This window comes from Excalfactoria chinensis, chromosome 2 (genome assembly GCF_039878825.1).
Source record: "Excalfactoria chinensis isolate bCotChi1 chromosome 2, bCotChi1.hap2, whole genome shotgun sequence".
Lineage (NCBI taxonomy): Eukaryota > Metazoa > Chordata > Aves > Galliformes > Phasianidae > Excalfactoria > Excalfactoria chinensis.
The window spans coordinates 1437156-1454255 of record NC_092826.1 but is presented as its reverse complement, the minus strand read 5'-3'; the positions used below and the strand labels follow the sequence as shown (position 1 = coordinate 1454255).

The window sequence follows — 17100 nt, the reverse complement described above, 5'->3', positions numbered from 1 at the left end:
GCTTGCTCCCCAAAAGGCAATCTCTAAAAACACATCTGCCCCAGAGCATGCTCAAAGCTTACCAGGCTATGCTAATCCTGGGGTCCAGGTAATTCAGCTTGGATGTGCCCAGAGCTATCTGTTTGTTCTCCTCCTTGTCTGTGGCCTGGACACTTAGATTGGCCAGCTGCTCCTTCAGACGTTCCAACAGCTTCTTTTTCTTTTGCACATTGCTGAGGGTAGGGGAAGAGCAACACAGAGAGCAGGTTAAAGGGGAAAAGCAGCAGAAGTGAAATACAGAGCAGTTCTCCTGTTTTGATGCCGCTTAGGAAAGTGATAGGAAGGCAACAAGCTTCATCTCAGTGATCTCTACACCCACTGAATCTAGAAATAGCTCTAGAATGGCAAAGTGGAAGATTTTGTACCAGCCTATCAGAGAAAAATAGAATCCATTAAGGTTGGAAAAAACCTTCAAGGTCATCAAGTCCAACCATCACCACCATGCCCACTCACAGAATAATTACTAGAGAAACCAGATTGATTTCTTGTTTAAACATCCTTGTACAAACGTTGGGCAAGGAGTGTTTGAACATGGAATCTGGCTGCTATCTCAGACAGCTACACTTGGGCTCCAGGAGGAGGAGTAAATTCAGACAAGACCCACACTATGACTGCAGCAGAGATTAGATATGCCACAGTCCACAAGAAAGCACATATCAGAACCAGTCCGTGTACACTCACTTCAACCCCAAGTTAGGCACCCTATGCACCATGGCATTTGTAGGATAACCCATTAGCTGCATGTAGGATATTGGACCAAAACATTCCCACCCACAGATCCTGGACACATATATATCCCTCCACTACCAAGAAGTGAAAAGAATTACTCACGCTTCTGCTTTGGCATCTTTTTTGTCTTTAAACTCATCTTCAGCTTCTTCCAGCTCTTTCTGGGCCTTTTCTAGCTGTTCCTTCTTGGCATCAATCTGAAGTAAATAGAGTGATTGCAAGCTCACGTCCTTCCACAGAGATTTCAGCTACCCTTACCACAACAAATTGCTCCTTAATTTCTCATCAGTCCCACTGCAGCCCCCAGAAACAGCCCTGAGACACATCACTAGGGCTCAAACATTTCTTAGCATCTTCAAAACCTCACGTTACTAATGTCAGAAACACCTGAAGTTCTTATTTGTCTTATGAAACTAACCAAAGCTGTCTGGCTCATGTCATCATCAAGCCACAGTCACAAAGGCCCAAGCTCACTGACAGACTGTGAACGAAAGAGCTGAGGACAACTACAAAGCCATAGTTTGTAGCATTTCCATAGCAGACCCATTAAAAGTTCAGCTGATTCTCTCTCCTGCAAACCACCAAATTGTACAACTTATTTCCATGGTCCTAAGACAACAAATGATTAAAAAAAAAATCCCAAACATATTCAAGCCACATCTGCTTGTCCCATCCCTATCCCCGTAGAGAGCTGGTATCTCTGCACTAATTAAGGAAAGCTGCTATTTCTGACTCATTCCTTCGTAGAACCATTAAGATCATAAAAGATCACCCAGTCCAACTATCAACCCATCACCATCAATGTCCACTAAACCGCTTTGCTCAATGCCACAAAATTCCTTGCCATGCTTGCTCAATGTTCAAGCATCGCATTTCTCATCCTTCTTTTTCCCCATTCAAGATTGATCAGTGAGGTGGGAGCAAATCTGAGGACTCTGAGTTTGGTCGGCCTCACCTTGGTTTGCAGATTTTGCATTGACTTCTCAAAAGTTTTTGGTGTAGACTTCTGATGGTTGCACAGGATGGCCACAGCTCGGTTTGCTCGGTTGTAGGAGAGAAGCTTCCCAGCAACATTGTCATCAGCTGGAAATTAATTGCAGTATCACAGTTTGTTTCCTTTCTGGGCATTGGGAAAGGCAAAGAACAGACCAGAACATCAAGTTGTTGGCCTTTGCCATAAGAGAGCAATAATGGTGGTCCTTTACCAGTTTCTACAACCAAGTGATCACATCTCATCACTTGAAGGCAGGACAGAAATAACACAACCAACCAATAATACAAAGAAAGGGAAAATCTACTCCCATCATGGCTGTCAGACTACCACTGAGCAGGTGATTTGATATGGCTCCCAACCTCATGCATATACCCATAAGCTACACGCCACTCTACAACATGACGCATGAGCAGCCAAGGAAGAAGGGACAATGGGGTCACCAAGGCAATGGATGGACATCTGAGCCCACTGCCCCTATAACACAGCAGGTGTCACCACAAACATGATTAAGAACTAACGGTTAGTGAGGGCCTTAAGCTGCTCCTGCAAGGTGATAGAAGCATTGTAGGTCCTGAACACCTTGGCAGTCAAACCATTCATCAGCTTCTGAAGGTGTTTGTTCAAGACGGCAGTCTGGAGGGCGAGTGAAGGACAACATGGAGAGGGGAAGAAAAAGAAAGAAAGAACAAGCAGATGTCAAAACAATAAACCATTTTTTCAGACCATTTTCTGCTTAAACCAATTAAACAGATCAGCTATATCTCGCGTATTTACATGTTGGCTCAATTCCTAGTGAAGACTAGGAGAAACATCACTGAAATTCACAGAACCTCTGAAATTCAGTAACTTCTGCCCACATATATCCAAAAAAAGCCATATCTCACATCAAGTATCTCTCACATAAATTGCATCTGATATCTTTGTTCTACAGAACACATGGGGCTACAACCAGACAAGAAGATACTAAAGGCCTGTAACTACCTACTTAACAGGGCCATGCATTAGGTATGGGTGCATGCAGACAGTCAGGCCTGCATTCGGGAAATAAGAGATATCACCAGTGGGGAAAGAATGGGAAACGAAATAGAATCATGATTGAGATGCTGAAATTTTATGGTTCAACAAGAGGTTCAAAAGTAGAGACACAAAAACTTACGGAGAGCCGATCAAAGAGGTCATCACCCGGGTCTTTGTTCTTCATGAACAGCTGCAGGTTCTTGAACACCTATAGAGGAGGAAGAAAGGATGGCCCTGGTCAAGGAAAGGGAGTAAATTGATCCCAGACATTTCCCCCCATCTCCATCTGCCTTCCCATCCAGCAACACACTGATTTAGATTTGCAGAATATACATCCTACCACACCACTGACTGAACTTCAAGGACTTCCATTGGGACCTCAAGACAACATTAGTGTCACAAACTGTTTTCTCCATCAATCCCTACCAGTAGCATTCCATCATCCCCCAGTCAACCTTGTGTCACATTGCCACGCTGGTCACAATGTCCATCTCCACCATACTTACTGGCTTTTCCACTGATACTTTATTGTAATAGCGGATAGAGTCTTTCCCAAGGAAGTCAAACTCCACCACATGCTCCTGCCCATCCAGCTTAGAGTGCAGCTTGATGTGCTCCACACGTAGAGAGCAGCAGCCAACTGTATCCGCAGTCTCCCCTTCTTCTTTCTCATTACCAGCTCTCAGGGCCAGCTGGAAGGAAATACAGAAAACCATAAATCAGCCACTCCAGCCCACCAGAATTCTTCTTCTAAAGGAAAAGTGGACATGGACACAAGATGTGGAGCTCGTAATGTCCATCAGACAACAAAAAGTCATGGTCTGAAGTGGATCAAGTAAACTAATGCCAGCCTCAAAAGTAGCAGAGAAGCAAAGGGCCAAGGTGAGGCCACAGGTACCTTATCAATGAAGTAGAGAGCCACTGCTCTCTGTCGCTTCTTCACCTCCTTGGACTTCCAGTCAGCCTGATACTGAGCACGGATTTTGTGGACAACATCCTTTAGTCTCCGAGCTACCTCGAACTTCTGCCAGTCCTTTTCCCCCTAGAAAGAGAGGCCAATGCATTGTCACTCAGTGTCCCCCATCTTACTTCCATCCCGTCCAGCCAGACTGCTTTGGGAACACAACTTTTCCAGGGTCTAAATACTCAAAATGCAGTGTCTTCTTGAGGGGGAAAATAAAAACGATCCATGAAATACAAGAAAAGAAAGAAAAAGTACCAAGCAGAAACAACTCAACTGGGGCTTCGGTGCCCTCTGCTGGCTGCACTGGGCCCAGGATCCTCACAAAATCTGAGTTGCTAATTGTCTGGATGCATCTTCTGCCAGCTTGTGGCCAGCATTAAGACAAGCAAGGAGTCAACTGTTAACAACAGTGCACAGTTGCAGCCACCGATTTTCACACACCATTAGTGTGGACTGATACACAGTGCGTGTACTTGGCTGCGCCCAACTTGCATGCACTTTCCTTATTTGCTTTGAAGAATGGAAATAGCTTTAAATCACCTTTCTCTCCCCTGTTCATTTCCCTCCTCCCTCCCACAGTACTACAGATGGCCATCCCACCTCCTCCTGTCCTCCGTTTGCTAACACAAATGAACTAAACCCCACAGACTCTAACTCCCCGTGGATCTTCTCAGTGCAAGCCCAGCTCTCTGCAGCCTTACCATGATGCACGTGAGCAGCACGGCACAGGGACAGCTCTACAAGTAGCAATCTGTCCCTAAAAAAACAGACTTAATGCTCAACATAAACACTTCTGTCCTTCCCCTCCCCCATATCACAACCAAGGGCATCCCAACTAATCTGGTTTTCTTCCTTTTTCTTATAAAGTATGTTTTTATTGACATGCAACATATTTTTTCCTCTATGACCTTTCTTTCTGGAAAGAGAGGAATGGCTATAGAGCTCTTCACAAAGAGCAGCATCTCACTGACCTTCAGCTTGGAACTGGGGTTCAGCATGATGTACTTTAAAGAGTTCTGGATGTTTTCAGTCCACGAGGCCAGCCAGGTGACTGTGTTGTCAAAGCGCACTTCCTTCCATTTATGCCCCACTGGTGGCTCAGGGATCTTAGAGTCCCTGTGGATAGAACAAGGACATAACCATTATGGGACCAGATTATATTAGAGTTGTTTTCCAACATGGTTCTATGATTTGAGAAACCACAAAGGAGAAGAAACTGGTTGGCACCCCCAATCATTCCTTCACAGCAAGCTAAGGATAACCAATGAATTGCATCACTACTTGCAGAAAACAGCCTGCTCAAAATTACTCCACAGTGCTATCCATCTTTACCCTTTGGATGCAAGGGATAACAGGAGAACTAACTTACATATTTTGTGTGCCCCGGTGGCGCAGCGGTAGAATTCCCGTCTGCAACACCAGGGGGCCCGGGTTCGAATCCCCCCTGTGGAGCAGGGGGTAGAAGTGCCGCTCTGCTACACAGAGGGCTCGAATCCCGGGAGTTGGACTCGATGATCTCTAAGGTCCCTTCCAACTCGCACAATACTATGATACTATGATACTATGATATTTCCACTTGGGGATGGGCTAAGCAGCACATTTCCTCTAAGAAGCTCATCTCTGCAACTCACTTGCTACAGTTGATGATCACATCTTCTGGCATAATCCTCTTCTTCAGCATGCCCATTTTGGGGTGGTCACCACGTCCACGGAACAGCCCTGGAGGCTCAGTTTTGAAGTTGCCTATCTTCTCCCTGTGCCCATCAAGGATACAGTATCCATACTCCTCCTGGATCTTATCTGCCTCCTCCTTCAGTTTCTGAAACAAGCACCATGCCACCCCATAAGACACAGCTAAAACCCTATGACTTATATACTTGGCTCACTGTTTTTTTCCCTAGTGGAAACAAGGTAGTAAAGACAGTTCAAAAGGTTAGAGAAAGATCGATCAAAGGTCCAAGTTTTCTTCATACACATTATCCTCATGCACCTTGCAAGCCCACATGGCAATGCAGTCCCAGCATATCATGCTAGTGAAGCAAAGGTCCACCATCTTCTGGACAGAGCAGAACCTCAAACCATGGACTGAGGATGACTGGTACCTTTCAAAGCCAGGAAACGTGCACTATTTTTGCATAAAAACTTAATGTAGAAGGATGTGACAGATGTGGTTCAAATACCAAAGAGGTCCCAGGTAAGGCCATAACTCACCAGGATGGGAGGCAAGAAAGAACTAGAATAACCCAAGCTGCTCCTAAAGCATATCAGTCAGTTCCAGGTATCATAGGAAACAGTTCTCACCTGCTTCTCCTCTTTGGAGAGTGCTTTCCGTGCCTCATTTTTGTCCACAAAGTACTTATGAATCTCCCTAAAGTCACACTTGTCCAACTGCTTGATTATCTCCTGTTCCTGAGGTGTCATCTCCTGTGGAAGAAATGAAGAGAGCTGAGGATGACACAGAGGGACATGGTGTAGGTAGGAATGGTAGTGATGGGTTAGCAATCAAACTAGATGTTCTTAGTGGTCTTTTCCAGCCATAAAATAATAAATCTAGGTAGCAAAAAAACAACTCTGTAGTGCTTTTTGACTATGTTTCACCTCTGGAGAAAAGGCAATAAAGATCCTCACGCTAGTTCATCAAAAAAAGGCAGAGGGATGCAGCCAACCTTGATACTTTAGCCACATCCACCCAAGGGTAGATAAAGCTGTACCACAGCAAGTGGCCAGGCTGCTCCAGACTCACAGAGAAGCAAAATGCAACCGGCTTTGGGGTGAAGCAAATTCAAAGCTCTTCTACAGAGTAAGAAGCAGCTCCAAGAGCAACCACACACAGATGGCACAGTCTACAGAAGTGGCACTGGAGTGTGGGATATACACTAGTAAGCATCTCATTTATGCATAAGGAATTAGCCACGGTGCTGCAGGACCAAGAGGTTAATCTTTGAGAGGGATGAACACCCCAAAGGAAACCCACAGCCTGAGTCTTAATACTGGGATTTAACACAGAGGATTGACAGCAAGGAAGTCACAATATGCAAGGTACCTTCCTCCAGTCATTAAAAAAGTTGTTTTGGAAGACCTCTTTCGTCGTGTACTCGTGATCAAGCATTTTTGCATAGAAAGTGGCAATTTCCTCTGTGGCAAGGCTCAGTTTTAGGGGTTTACCTAGAAAGGGAGATAAGTATTAGTGTTGGTTATGGGGACATCTCAATCCAGCAGTCTTAAGAGGCTGCTTGGTTGGTCATCACGTTCAGCAAAGTGCCCAGCACATCCCTCAACTTATCAACATCCCTTAATCCCAGTCTCCTGGCTTAACAGGACAACATAGAAAGGTTTGCTTCCCCAACCATGATCAGTTCCAGGTATGTGCTGAATAGCCAAGATACCACTTCATAGTATCATAGTATCATAGTATCATAGTATCATAGTATCATAGTATCGTGCGAGTTGGAAGGGACCTTAGAGATCATCGAGTCCAACTCCCGGGATTCGAGCCCTCTGTGTAGCAGAGCGGCACTTCTACCCCCTGCTCCACAGGGGGGAATTCGAACCCGGGCCCCCTGGTGTTGCAAACGGGAATTCTACCGCTGCGCCACCGGAGGCACACACTTGTAGAAGTTTCACATCAAGTCATTTCCCACAAGATGAAACAATCAATGTGGCAGTTCCACAGGATCAATCTCCTCCCAAATTAACTATCCTTTAGTTGGAAGGGATCACCCAGGCTAGTGGTAGAATCACTGCTCCTGGACGTGTTCAAGGAACATGGAGATGGGGCACTGAGGGACATGGTTAGTGAGATGAATTGGTAACAGGTTGACCGACTTGATGACCATAGAAGTCTTTTCTAGCCTTAATGATTCTACAACTCTTGCTTCAACTCAGATGGGAGGATTCAGGGCTGAAGATGAGGATGGGGAGAGAGTTCAACAAACACAGAATAAACCCAAAAAGGACAGTAGAAGCCTGCAATCATCCCACCCATGTCCACCTCTGCACAGTTAGATATGATCTTAAGGTATTAGCATTGAGATGCACTGCATCACTCTGAGATACTCAGGGTCCAGTCCTGTAAAATCCCACAGCCAAATAAAAACAAAGGCTGTAAGCAGAGGAGCAAATCTCAGATGAGGTTTGCTCCAAAGAGGTATTGTGCTCTGCAACATATCTCCTCTTATATAGGGAAGACACCAGCTCCTTGGACATGCAGAAGGCAACACCACGTGCCCCCTCCCAAGGTGAACCTACCATCATAATAAAATTGCACATCATCAGGCAGAGGCTCATAGAGAGGGACAAAGTAGGGTCCTTTGTGCTCCAGCTGTTTCCACTTCACCCCATCATTTGTCTTCTCCTCTTCCCACCTGGGATAGAAGCACACAGATGAGACCATCCCTATCTCAGTGTTTGGAACCTTCTCCTGAGCACTGCCACAACATTTAAGTGAAAAATCCATCCCTCCAGACACTGCCTCAGTTCCCCCATTCTTCCAAACGTGGAAAGCGATGATCAAACCAAGGGAAAAACATCCTGGAGGAGGCAGAAAATAATGACCCAATGAGACACGTTTAGTGGGATGCAAAGGAACTGAGGGAGGGAGAGCAAAAGGACAGAACCATTAACCAAACCCCTGAGGGCAGCCAACAAGATGCCACCCTGAGCCACAAAAGACCCTCATTTTGCACCAAAAACGCAAGGGTTAAAATACACACCCTCCCTAATCCTGTCCATTAAAAGGCACAAATACAAATGGGATCGTGGTCATCCCACCACTCCATTCTGCTTCTGGTATGACCTTAATGCAAATAGGATCTTCACGCACCACACTCCTCCTCCCCCCTCCCTCCCCCTGCATGACAAACAGGACCTTAAACCGACTGCGAGTTGCAGCTGTAAAACAAGGATGAAAATTAGACTTAAAAAAAACAACCCTAAAAAAACAAACATATTTATACATATTTTAAACAGAATATTAAAAAAAAGATAACTGGGGTTTGAGTAAAGAGGAAGAATTGGCAAGCAACGCATGGAGACAAGCAGGAGATGTGCACCCCCCTGGCTCTGTACACATAGAACCCCCAATATCTCTGTGAAAATGGAAACAGCAGGAAAAAAAAGAATAGCAAAATTTTACCACTGGAAACAAGCAAGCAAAAAGAAAAACATGAAACAAAGATTAAGAACGGAGTCGTATTGCTCGGCATTACCCCGGAAGTGTTTCATAGCTGCCTCCTCCCAGCAAGAGGAGGCTGCATCAAAATCTGGATAAGATTGCATCAAAAAGCAAAATTAAAATATACGGGGGAAAAAAAATACTCTTTAAAGAAAGGTGTTTAGGAAAATATAAATATATGCAGACATTAAATCAACAGGCTGCAGAAAACGTGTCTGAAAGCACCTCTGAGAGGCAAGCAGTGATTTGGAAAGCGCTGTAATACCTCCACCTCTCCCCCCCCCCCCCCCCCAAATCCATGCAACCCTACTGCCAAGCAAAGCAACCCCTGCACTCACCTACAGCAGCCTCCTGACCCTGCACAGAGGGCAGTGGGGATGAATCGGGATCGAGGGACCCCTCGGCCAAACAGGGATGTGGCCAAACACCGATACATACCACCCACAGCTCACAGAACCGGTCACCCCCAACATCATGACCCAGCACCCCTCTTACCCACTGGGGCGCATTGGCGCTGCCCAAAGCATTGCCATGAGAAGAAAGAACAAGTTGTTGGTCAGGGTTGTGGCACTTCCCCCACGTGTTGGAGCAGTGGAGCCTTATGGGAAATGTAGTTGTGTATGTACATCCCGAGGCAATGATGCTTAAGTTGTGTGTTATACTATGTAGCAGCACTGCTTTTTAAGAAACAGATGTTATTGGGTTTTTTAATGTATTTTTAAAACACACTGTGCTCTGCAAAATCATTTCCTAAGGTCTGGGGTTGCTGGAACTAAATGATCTTAAGACATCCTTTCCAATCAAAGTCGTTCTATGACTGTATGATGTGGGTGATACCCATAAGCATCCTTGTCTGGGATAACATCCAGCAGCTCCATATAGCCCAAGCTCAGGGGTTTGTGGTAGACTGCAAAGGGGTTTGTGGGTCATCTCCTTTCACCAGCTATGAGCACTCTCTTGCTTGTTTGGACATCAGCAAAGCCAGTTCAGGAGGAATATGTATTCTTACAGTAGTATATATCGTAAGAATATTATATGAATACTGTTTTGTAGTCACGACCACCTCTTTCACACCCTTCCTCCAGCCCAAAGCATTAAGTTCAGGACTTAAGAAAGTACAGCCAAGAAGTAAATAAAAATATTAATTTAAAAAAATAAATAAATAAAATAGAAGTTTCGTTTTTATCCTAGGAAAATAAAACTAAAAGCCTCATTACATCCAAGTTATACCTTCCCAGAGGCCAAACACATGCAGGATGTTTACCATTTCCACTTGTTTTCTGTTTCTTCTTTCTTTTCTTTCTCTTTTTCCTCCTTTTTAACCTTTTTAGGGTCATTCTCCACACCATCATCCTTGGATTTTCTTTTCTGGGTTTTCTTTGGGGTCTCTTCCTCTTTGCTCTTCTCTTTATCTTTCTTCCCCTTCTCTTTCTCTTTTGGCTTTTTCTCCTTGGTTTTCTGCTTTTTCTCCAACACATCTCCTTTCCCCACTTCCTTTTCCTCAATCTCCATGCTCTGAATCTGCCCACATGCTTTATCTTCTCCTTGTTCATCCACCTCCTCCTCCTTCAGTCCTTTTCCACCTTCATCTTCCTTTCCTATATCTCCCACTTCTAATTCCTCACCCAACCTTGCCAGCTTTTGCTTCTCTTCCACCTTTTTCTCCTTCTTGAGTTTCTTCCTCCCCTGCTTCTCCTCTCCCTCCGTTTTAACCTTCTTGCGCTTCTCCCCTCTCCCCTCCTTCTGCTTTTCCCTCTCATCAGCTCTTTCCTGTGTGCTGCTGCTCCCTTCCTTAGCTTTACCCTGTCTGACTTCACAATTCTCATGCTCACCAGCACCATTTTCCTCCCTGATGCCCTCCATCGCGCTCCCAAGGCTTTCCTCTAACGTATCCCTTTTGCTCTCTCCTTTTCTCAACGAATTCTCCCTCTGCTTCTTCGGCTCTTCCTTCTTCTTCTCTGTTTCTTTTTTTCTTTTCAGATTTTTGGCATCCTCTTTCTGCTTTGGGACATGGGGATCTAGCTCCTTCTTCACACCCTCCCTCAATGCAGTGACCTTCACAGCCAACCCTGAAGCCCCAGGCTCTCCAGAGAGGAATGCAGCCACGCCATCATCACCTCTACTGGACTTGAGGAGCTGCAGGAAGCAAAAAACAGGGGGAAAACAAGTTGATACTGGGAAAGGAGACAAAGCAAACATACACAGAGGAGGAACATACCATGCAAGATTGGGTTTGGGGAACTATGGTCATCCCACAGCTTTCCTACCCTAACTTTGTCCTCTGTCTTTGAGAGTTTCTGTCCCACTGCAGGTCCCTCTCTCCGGGCTTTACTCTTTGACCTGTAAGAGACACACAGCCTCTTCTCATAGAAGAATGGATGAGGTTGGAATGGACCTCTGTGTCCATCTAGATCAAGCCCTGCACAAGCAAGAGCAGGTTGCCAAGAACCAATATTTTAGGCACAATAGGAAGGACGTAAAGCTATTAAAAAGTGTCCCAATGGAAGACCACGAAGATGGGGATGGATCTGAAGGGCAAACCATAAGAGGAGCAGCCAAACATCACTGTGTTTGTTCAGCCCAGAGCAGAGAAGGCTAAGGGAGGCCTTATAGCAGCTTACAACTTCCCAGAGGGACAGTGCTGAGATCTGCTCTCTGGTAACAGTGACAGAACCCAAAGAAACGGCATAGAACTGTAACCCTAAGGAAGATGGTCAACAGGAGGTTAAGATCTTCACCAGAGTGGTGGGCATGAAATAGGCTCCCAAGGGCATGGATATCTCCAAGAACAAAGAACACCCCTGCCTAGTGAATGGGACAGGGTTTGATGACTAAAGTAGGACATGGAGATGGCATTTGAACATCATAGAAACACTGGAGGAAGTGGTAGCCTTTAGGCAAGACAGGTCCTTCCGTGACTGTGAGGATTTACAGAAAGACACCCTAACATCCCTCCCAGCAAGGGGAACAGAGTATTAGTGTGATCAGGACATACACAACTCCTTAATCACAATAGGCTGCAGGATGGTAAGGAGCATCCAGATCCATGATCTCCAACCAGCAGCAACACAGATGGGGAAAGCAGCAACATTTGAGTCAACAAAGACATCAGGTGAATTTTTGGAAGCCCTGTGGTATGTGCCAATACCATAAAGAACCAGCTTTCCTGTATAAAGAATGTCAGAGCATCCAACAGGCGAGATCCATTTCAACAAAAGAAAGGCAGATGCTCCACTAATTTCTATGAGATCAGTGCTCAGTTACTGGGCTGCAAGACCCTGAAGCAATCCAGGGCTCCAGAAAGCCTTCAAAGTTGCTCAGGATGGAGGAGCAAATGCCCCTGAAAAACAACAGCTTGGAGATCAGCACTAACAGCCTATTTTGCATCAGGGAGGAATAATTCTGCTTATTCAGAGCAAGCCCTAGTTGCTGGCATCAACACTTCATCACAGCAAGCCATTGGATGGGATCTTCCCACCCTGTTTTCAGACCCCTACGCAGAGTCAGCATTCTTCACCAGCATCACCTCATGGCTCCCTGACATATCAAACTCAAGAACCTAAGTGGAAGAGGCAAGGCCTTCAGCCAAGTTAAAGTATGGCTTTGCAGTCAAATGCCTTGAGAAAAAGCTTGCTTTCCCACAGCCCAAATCCCAAAGCAGCTCCAGGGAAATAACATCAGGGAGATGGCCCAGTCCGGATGCATTTTTGGAGTATTGCACAATTTTCACTGAACTCATTAGTGCAAATAGCTCAGCAAAACGCACTTCAACCGGCTCCTAATGAGATTGATTTGTGACTCAGAAGGTAAAGTCCTGCAGTCTTTTCAGAGGAGATCCTTCCCCAGGTCTTATTAGAGGCTTCTCACTGGACATGAAAGCCCCTGCCTCTACAAGGTGGAGAGGATTAGCCTGCTGAAGGCCAGCATTATGAATGCAGGTTCCTATCTCCACCCAGATCTAGCACAAGGACAGGGATAGAAACACCCTTTTCTCAGGCACTGTGAGACTGCTTGTCCCCCTTAATGTTTCCTCACCACCTACCTCCATATTTATGTAGGTATGTGCAGCCAAGCAATTGTGTTTTGCTGACTTGAGCAACCTTCTATGCTTCGAGAGGTCATATCAGACCTGCAGCCTCCCACATCCATCCAAAGGCCAGGATACACACTCAAATTGTACTTGCATTATTTTCTGGCCATCTCTGGGGGCCACCAGAGGCACCAATACACATCCAAGACCCATAAAGGCATGAATAGTGGGGTGGTCTCAATGATAAAGGAGATAAAGGATAAGTTTCCATTTCTCTGTGCAGAAAAATAAAAATCAAGAAAACAGCCTGATTTACCTAGAGGAGTCCTTCAGTTCCATTGATGACCCTTGACGGAGAATAGAATCAGTTTCCTCCTGGAAGGGATTAACAGCATTGATGCAGGGAGGGGTTCAATATGACAGAGTTTAAATGGATATCCCAAGAGCAGCATTGCCCCCCAAGCAATCACCCAGCTCCTGTGACAGCAGCCACCCAGGTCACAGTCCCTGCATCCCACAATATTACCTTCTTCCTCAGCCACCTCATCTAGAAACCTTAAACCCAAAACAGTGGGCATAAATTAGCCTGATCTTTCCAAGCACAGAGACAACTTTGAGGTTTTATTAGGTTTGGAAACCCATATCTTAACTTCAATGCTAAAAAGGTGTTCTGTAGAGCACAGACATTAAAAAGAACCATCACCTGCCTTATCCACATGCTTATCAGATATACTGCTGTTACTGGCAACACTGGGACAGGATGCCAGAAGGATGGGAGCACTCCAAAAAAGATGCTTCTAATCACAGCTTATGTGCATTCAGGCCAGCTTATTCCTTACAAGATTAAATAGCCATTGTAGCAGATGGCAAAGGAGAAAGAAAAGCAAGGGGCAAAGCCATAGGTGGGAAATACAAGAGGGAGCAGCAGGGTAGGAAGTGCAGGAAAAAAAAAAAAGGAAAACCACAGGAAAAAAAATGAGGACAGGATCTGGAAGCAAATGAGCTCAGGTTGGTCTCAGAGCCCCAAAAGCTGCCAACCAGCATACAGGGCTATGTCTAACGATGCACTGCCCTGAAACCCATGCCAGCTTCTCTCCGTGCTTGCCAAGCACTGGGGATCTCGTTAAGAAATTCTGACTCCCTGAGTTTCTCTTTCCAAAAGCTTTCAAGGGAGGCCAAAACCACACACAGATTCTTTTTTTTCTTGAAAGCTGCTCATGAGAAGCAGCTGGGTTAACTCATTAAGGGGGGGGGGGGTTAAAAAAGCTGAGTTAATTATAGGTTGGTTGTGGCAATATGCACTTCTGTTCTCTGGGAATACGCCTGCTCTCAGATTCACAATCATCCAGCCACCATCAGAAATTAGGTGGTCAATTCAGGAGCCAGGCTTTTCCACAGAAATCCTGCATGCAAATGCTATTGAGAATGGTGGTAATAACAGGACATCAACCATGATGCTTTTAGATTTCAAGGCTGCAGTGCATTTCCAATTGGGAAAGGTCAACATTTTCAACACCATTTGCAAGAAAGATGAAGACTCATCATGGGAGGGTAAAAGGAAATGCCAAGTATCCCTGAAGCAACAAAAAACCCACCAAAGGCTCTGCTATGGGGAAAACCTCCATGGATTTATCACCAGCCCTGGATGCCAATATAAAGTAATGCAGCATCTCCTGAGGTCTGCATGAAGATGGAGCTCCACCTGCCCCCACCCAAGTGCGATACATTAACATGGATTACTACCCCTGCAAGATTATACAGGAAATTACCCTGGATACACAATTCCTAGCATTATCCCAAGAACAGCAACAAGTCATAGAATCATAGAATAGGGGAGACTATTAGTGAAGACCAAATAACTCAAAGGAATGCTGTTGGGATGAGACCTATCCCAGTCTCATGCTTGGGTGAGTCGTCACTGGTGCTTCCCATTAGGGCCAGCTCACACTCTTGATCCAACTCGAAATACACTGGATGCACCTCAGCGTTGCCCTCATCTACTAGTAGAGCACACAAGTTTCAGTTCTTTAATTGAAGTTGCTCAAAGGATCCTTTCTGTGGGCTCACACCAAGCTACAGGACACTATCCCCACACCTCCCTTGAAAGTAAACTAAGAGTGTTTCTGAATCCTTCAGCTCAGAGACCACCACATACCAATACGGATGCAGCTGCCTCCTTCTCTTGAATCCCATTCTTCCAGCTTGAGCTGAGATCTTTCTCTTGTGCAACCTCATGCCTTAGAGAGCTTCTTGGACAGAAAGAGAAGACATTCCAACATGGAATAGGCAAAGCCTCATAGCTCCCACCCCCTCCCCACAGATGCCTTCAACCCTCCCATCCAGCTAAGGAGTTACCTACTGATGGTGTTCTCCTGCAGTGGTTTCTCTTTGACTTTCTTCTTCCCTTTCAGCACAGCAGTCTACACACCAGGAGAAAGGAAGAGAGAGTAGTTAATGAAACACCAAGGCACGCACAAGAATAATCTCCAATGCTCAACTATAGGAAGGGCTGTCAGGTACCTGCCCCATGCATGATCTTTCTTCTGGTTGTTCCTTCACCCGAGTTGTCCTCGGCATCTCCTGCTCCTTCTTCAACTTGCTCTTTTGCTTTCTGAGGATGATAGCAAATTTATCCCATAGAGGCCAACCTCTCTGCAAACACCTTGTTTGTTACACCTTGTAAGCCATGACATACAGCTACACTGCATAACCTTACCAGAAAAGGCACTCCCAAAAAGGGCAACTGGGAGGGTTTACCAGTAGATCACTATAGGGATGAGACGCCCACTAGAACTAGCTGCAAAAACATAAAGCCCCAAACCCCACCAAGATGCCCACCGACTGCTGCTGTCCTTTGTCTTCTTGGTCTTTGAGACTCCCATGGCTTCATTGATGGCTGGCTCTTCAGGATAGGAAGCAGAGTTAGGACAGCATTCCCAAGGATGTACACTGCAACAAGATGGAGATGAGGGACAACAACCCAGCAATGCTCTCAGGGGAAACCCTACTGAGTGTTCAGCTTCCAGAAGGACCCAAATGGAGCATCAAGCAGCAATTAAACTCAGCTTCTAAAATGTTAGTAGTTCATTTTCACCACTCTGTCCCTAAATAAATCCCCAAAGAACACTAACAGCTTCATAGAAGTAGATATGGATTGCGTGTTGGGCTGGATTTGCACCCAGAAGGTACAACACAAGTTATCCACAGCACTGAATATGCCTAAAAGATGATTACAGATAAAATTTAATAAAATAAAGTAAATATGCAAGGGCACAGTTAGGCATTTGACTTTACAGTTAGGACACCAACTATCAACAATCATCTCCCCTCCTTTCCACTGCTGAAGCAGCCAAAGTCCCCCTAAAAATTACTGTTTCCCCATTAAAAATCAAAGGTCTAAAAAAATTCAAGAAAGAAAGCTCTGATTTAAGCATCATTAAGGTGATCCTCAACCACAAAGGCCCTCACCATCAAGAAAAGGAAGTGAATTTCCCAAGGATTGAAGGGCTAGCTGTAAAGAACCACAAGACACCCTAAAAACTCTTTAAGAAATAGGAAACTCTTTGAAGACTTCTTCTTTTTTACCAACCCCTGTAGAGCTGTGAGAGCTTATAGCTGCTGGTAGGACTATCTTCAACCAGCACAGAGTAACACACTTAAAACCACTCAAGCTGGAGAAAGCCTCAACACCGACCCAACCACTCCCCAAAAGAAAACAACCCCCTTGAAGTCAGTTTATTTTAAGACTCTCTTGGTCTTGATTGGAGGCTCCCAACCCAAAATGCACCCTGGGAAATGAAGTTTTCAGCTCCCAAAATAAGTTTAAAGATAAACCTTAGCCAGAATGCTTTTAACAGCACTTTGTATTGCTTTGGAAAATAATAATAACAATAAAAACAACCAACATTATGCAACCCTTTCTCTTCCAGGGGATTTTACACCTGCTATCAGACAATTAGAAGTCTAAAACACAGCCTTTCTCACCTGCTTCTTACCCATCAGAGACCCATGATTGAATTCAGAGAAGCATTTAAACCCAAGCACTGGGTGCAGAACTTGAAGCCTCATAGACACTGCTGGCCATAACTTTCACCCTGAAGCATTCACCCGTGCTGCTCTCCCTCCAGCCCTATTAATACAGGTGAAACTACTGA

At 45.2% G+C, this 17100-nt stretch overlaps 1 protein-coding gene across 6 annotated transcripts in view; it reads right to left on the bottom strand.

Annotated features, from left to right (window-relative positions):
• The window catches only part of TOP1MT (DNA topoisomerase I mitochondrial), a 26607-nt gene extending 9507 nt beyond the window's left edge, over positions 1 to 17100 (bottom strand). Inside the window, exons 1-20 of one of the 6 annotated variants that reach the window (XM_072328176.1) lie at positions 16931 to 17100; positions 15785 to 15895; positions 15467 to 15557; positions 15302 to 15366; positions 15102 to 15195; positions 13263 to 13321; positions 11184 to 11256; positions 10181 to 11052; positions 7992 to 8107; positions 6787 to 6908; positions 6045 to 6167; positions 5375 to 5562; positions 4715 to 4859; positions 3678 to 3821; positions 3286 to 3471; positions 2919 to 2987; positions 2281 to 2395; positions 1724 to 1851; positions 871 to 965; positions 63 to 212 (exon numbers count right to left, since the gene is read on the bottom strand). In XM_072328176.1, the coding sequence (XP_072184277.1) occupies positions 63 to 212; positions 871 to 965; positions 1724 to 1851; positions 2281 to 2395; positions 2919 to 2987; positions 3286 to 3471; positions 3678 to 3821; positions 4715 to 4859; positions 5375 to 5562; positions 6045 to 6167; positions 6787 to 6908; positions 7992 to 8107; positions 10181 to 11052; positions 11184 to 11256; positions 13263 to 13321; positions 15102 to 15195; positions 15302 to 15366; positions 15467 to 15557; positions 15785 to 15828 (2879 nt within the window). In that variant the 5' untranslated portion in view covers positions 15829 to 15895; positions 16931 to 17100. Of the gene's footprint in view, positions 1 to 58; positions 213 to 870; positions 966 to 1723; positions 1852 to 2280; positions 2396 to 2918; positions 2988 to 3285; positions 3472 to 3677; positions 3822 to 4714; positions 4860 to 5374; positions 5563 to 6044; positions 6168 to 6786; positions 6909 to 7991; positions 8108 to 8877; positions 8940 to 9254; positions 9527 to 10180; positions 11053 to 11183; positions 11257 to 13262; positions 13322 to 15101; positions 15196 to 15301; positions 15367 to 15466; positions 15558 to 15784; positions 15896 to 16930 lie in introns of those variants that run through there. The other 5 variants (XM_072328177.1, XM_072328178.1, XM_072328181.1 and 2 more) reach the window with 5 other exon arrangements.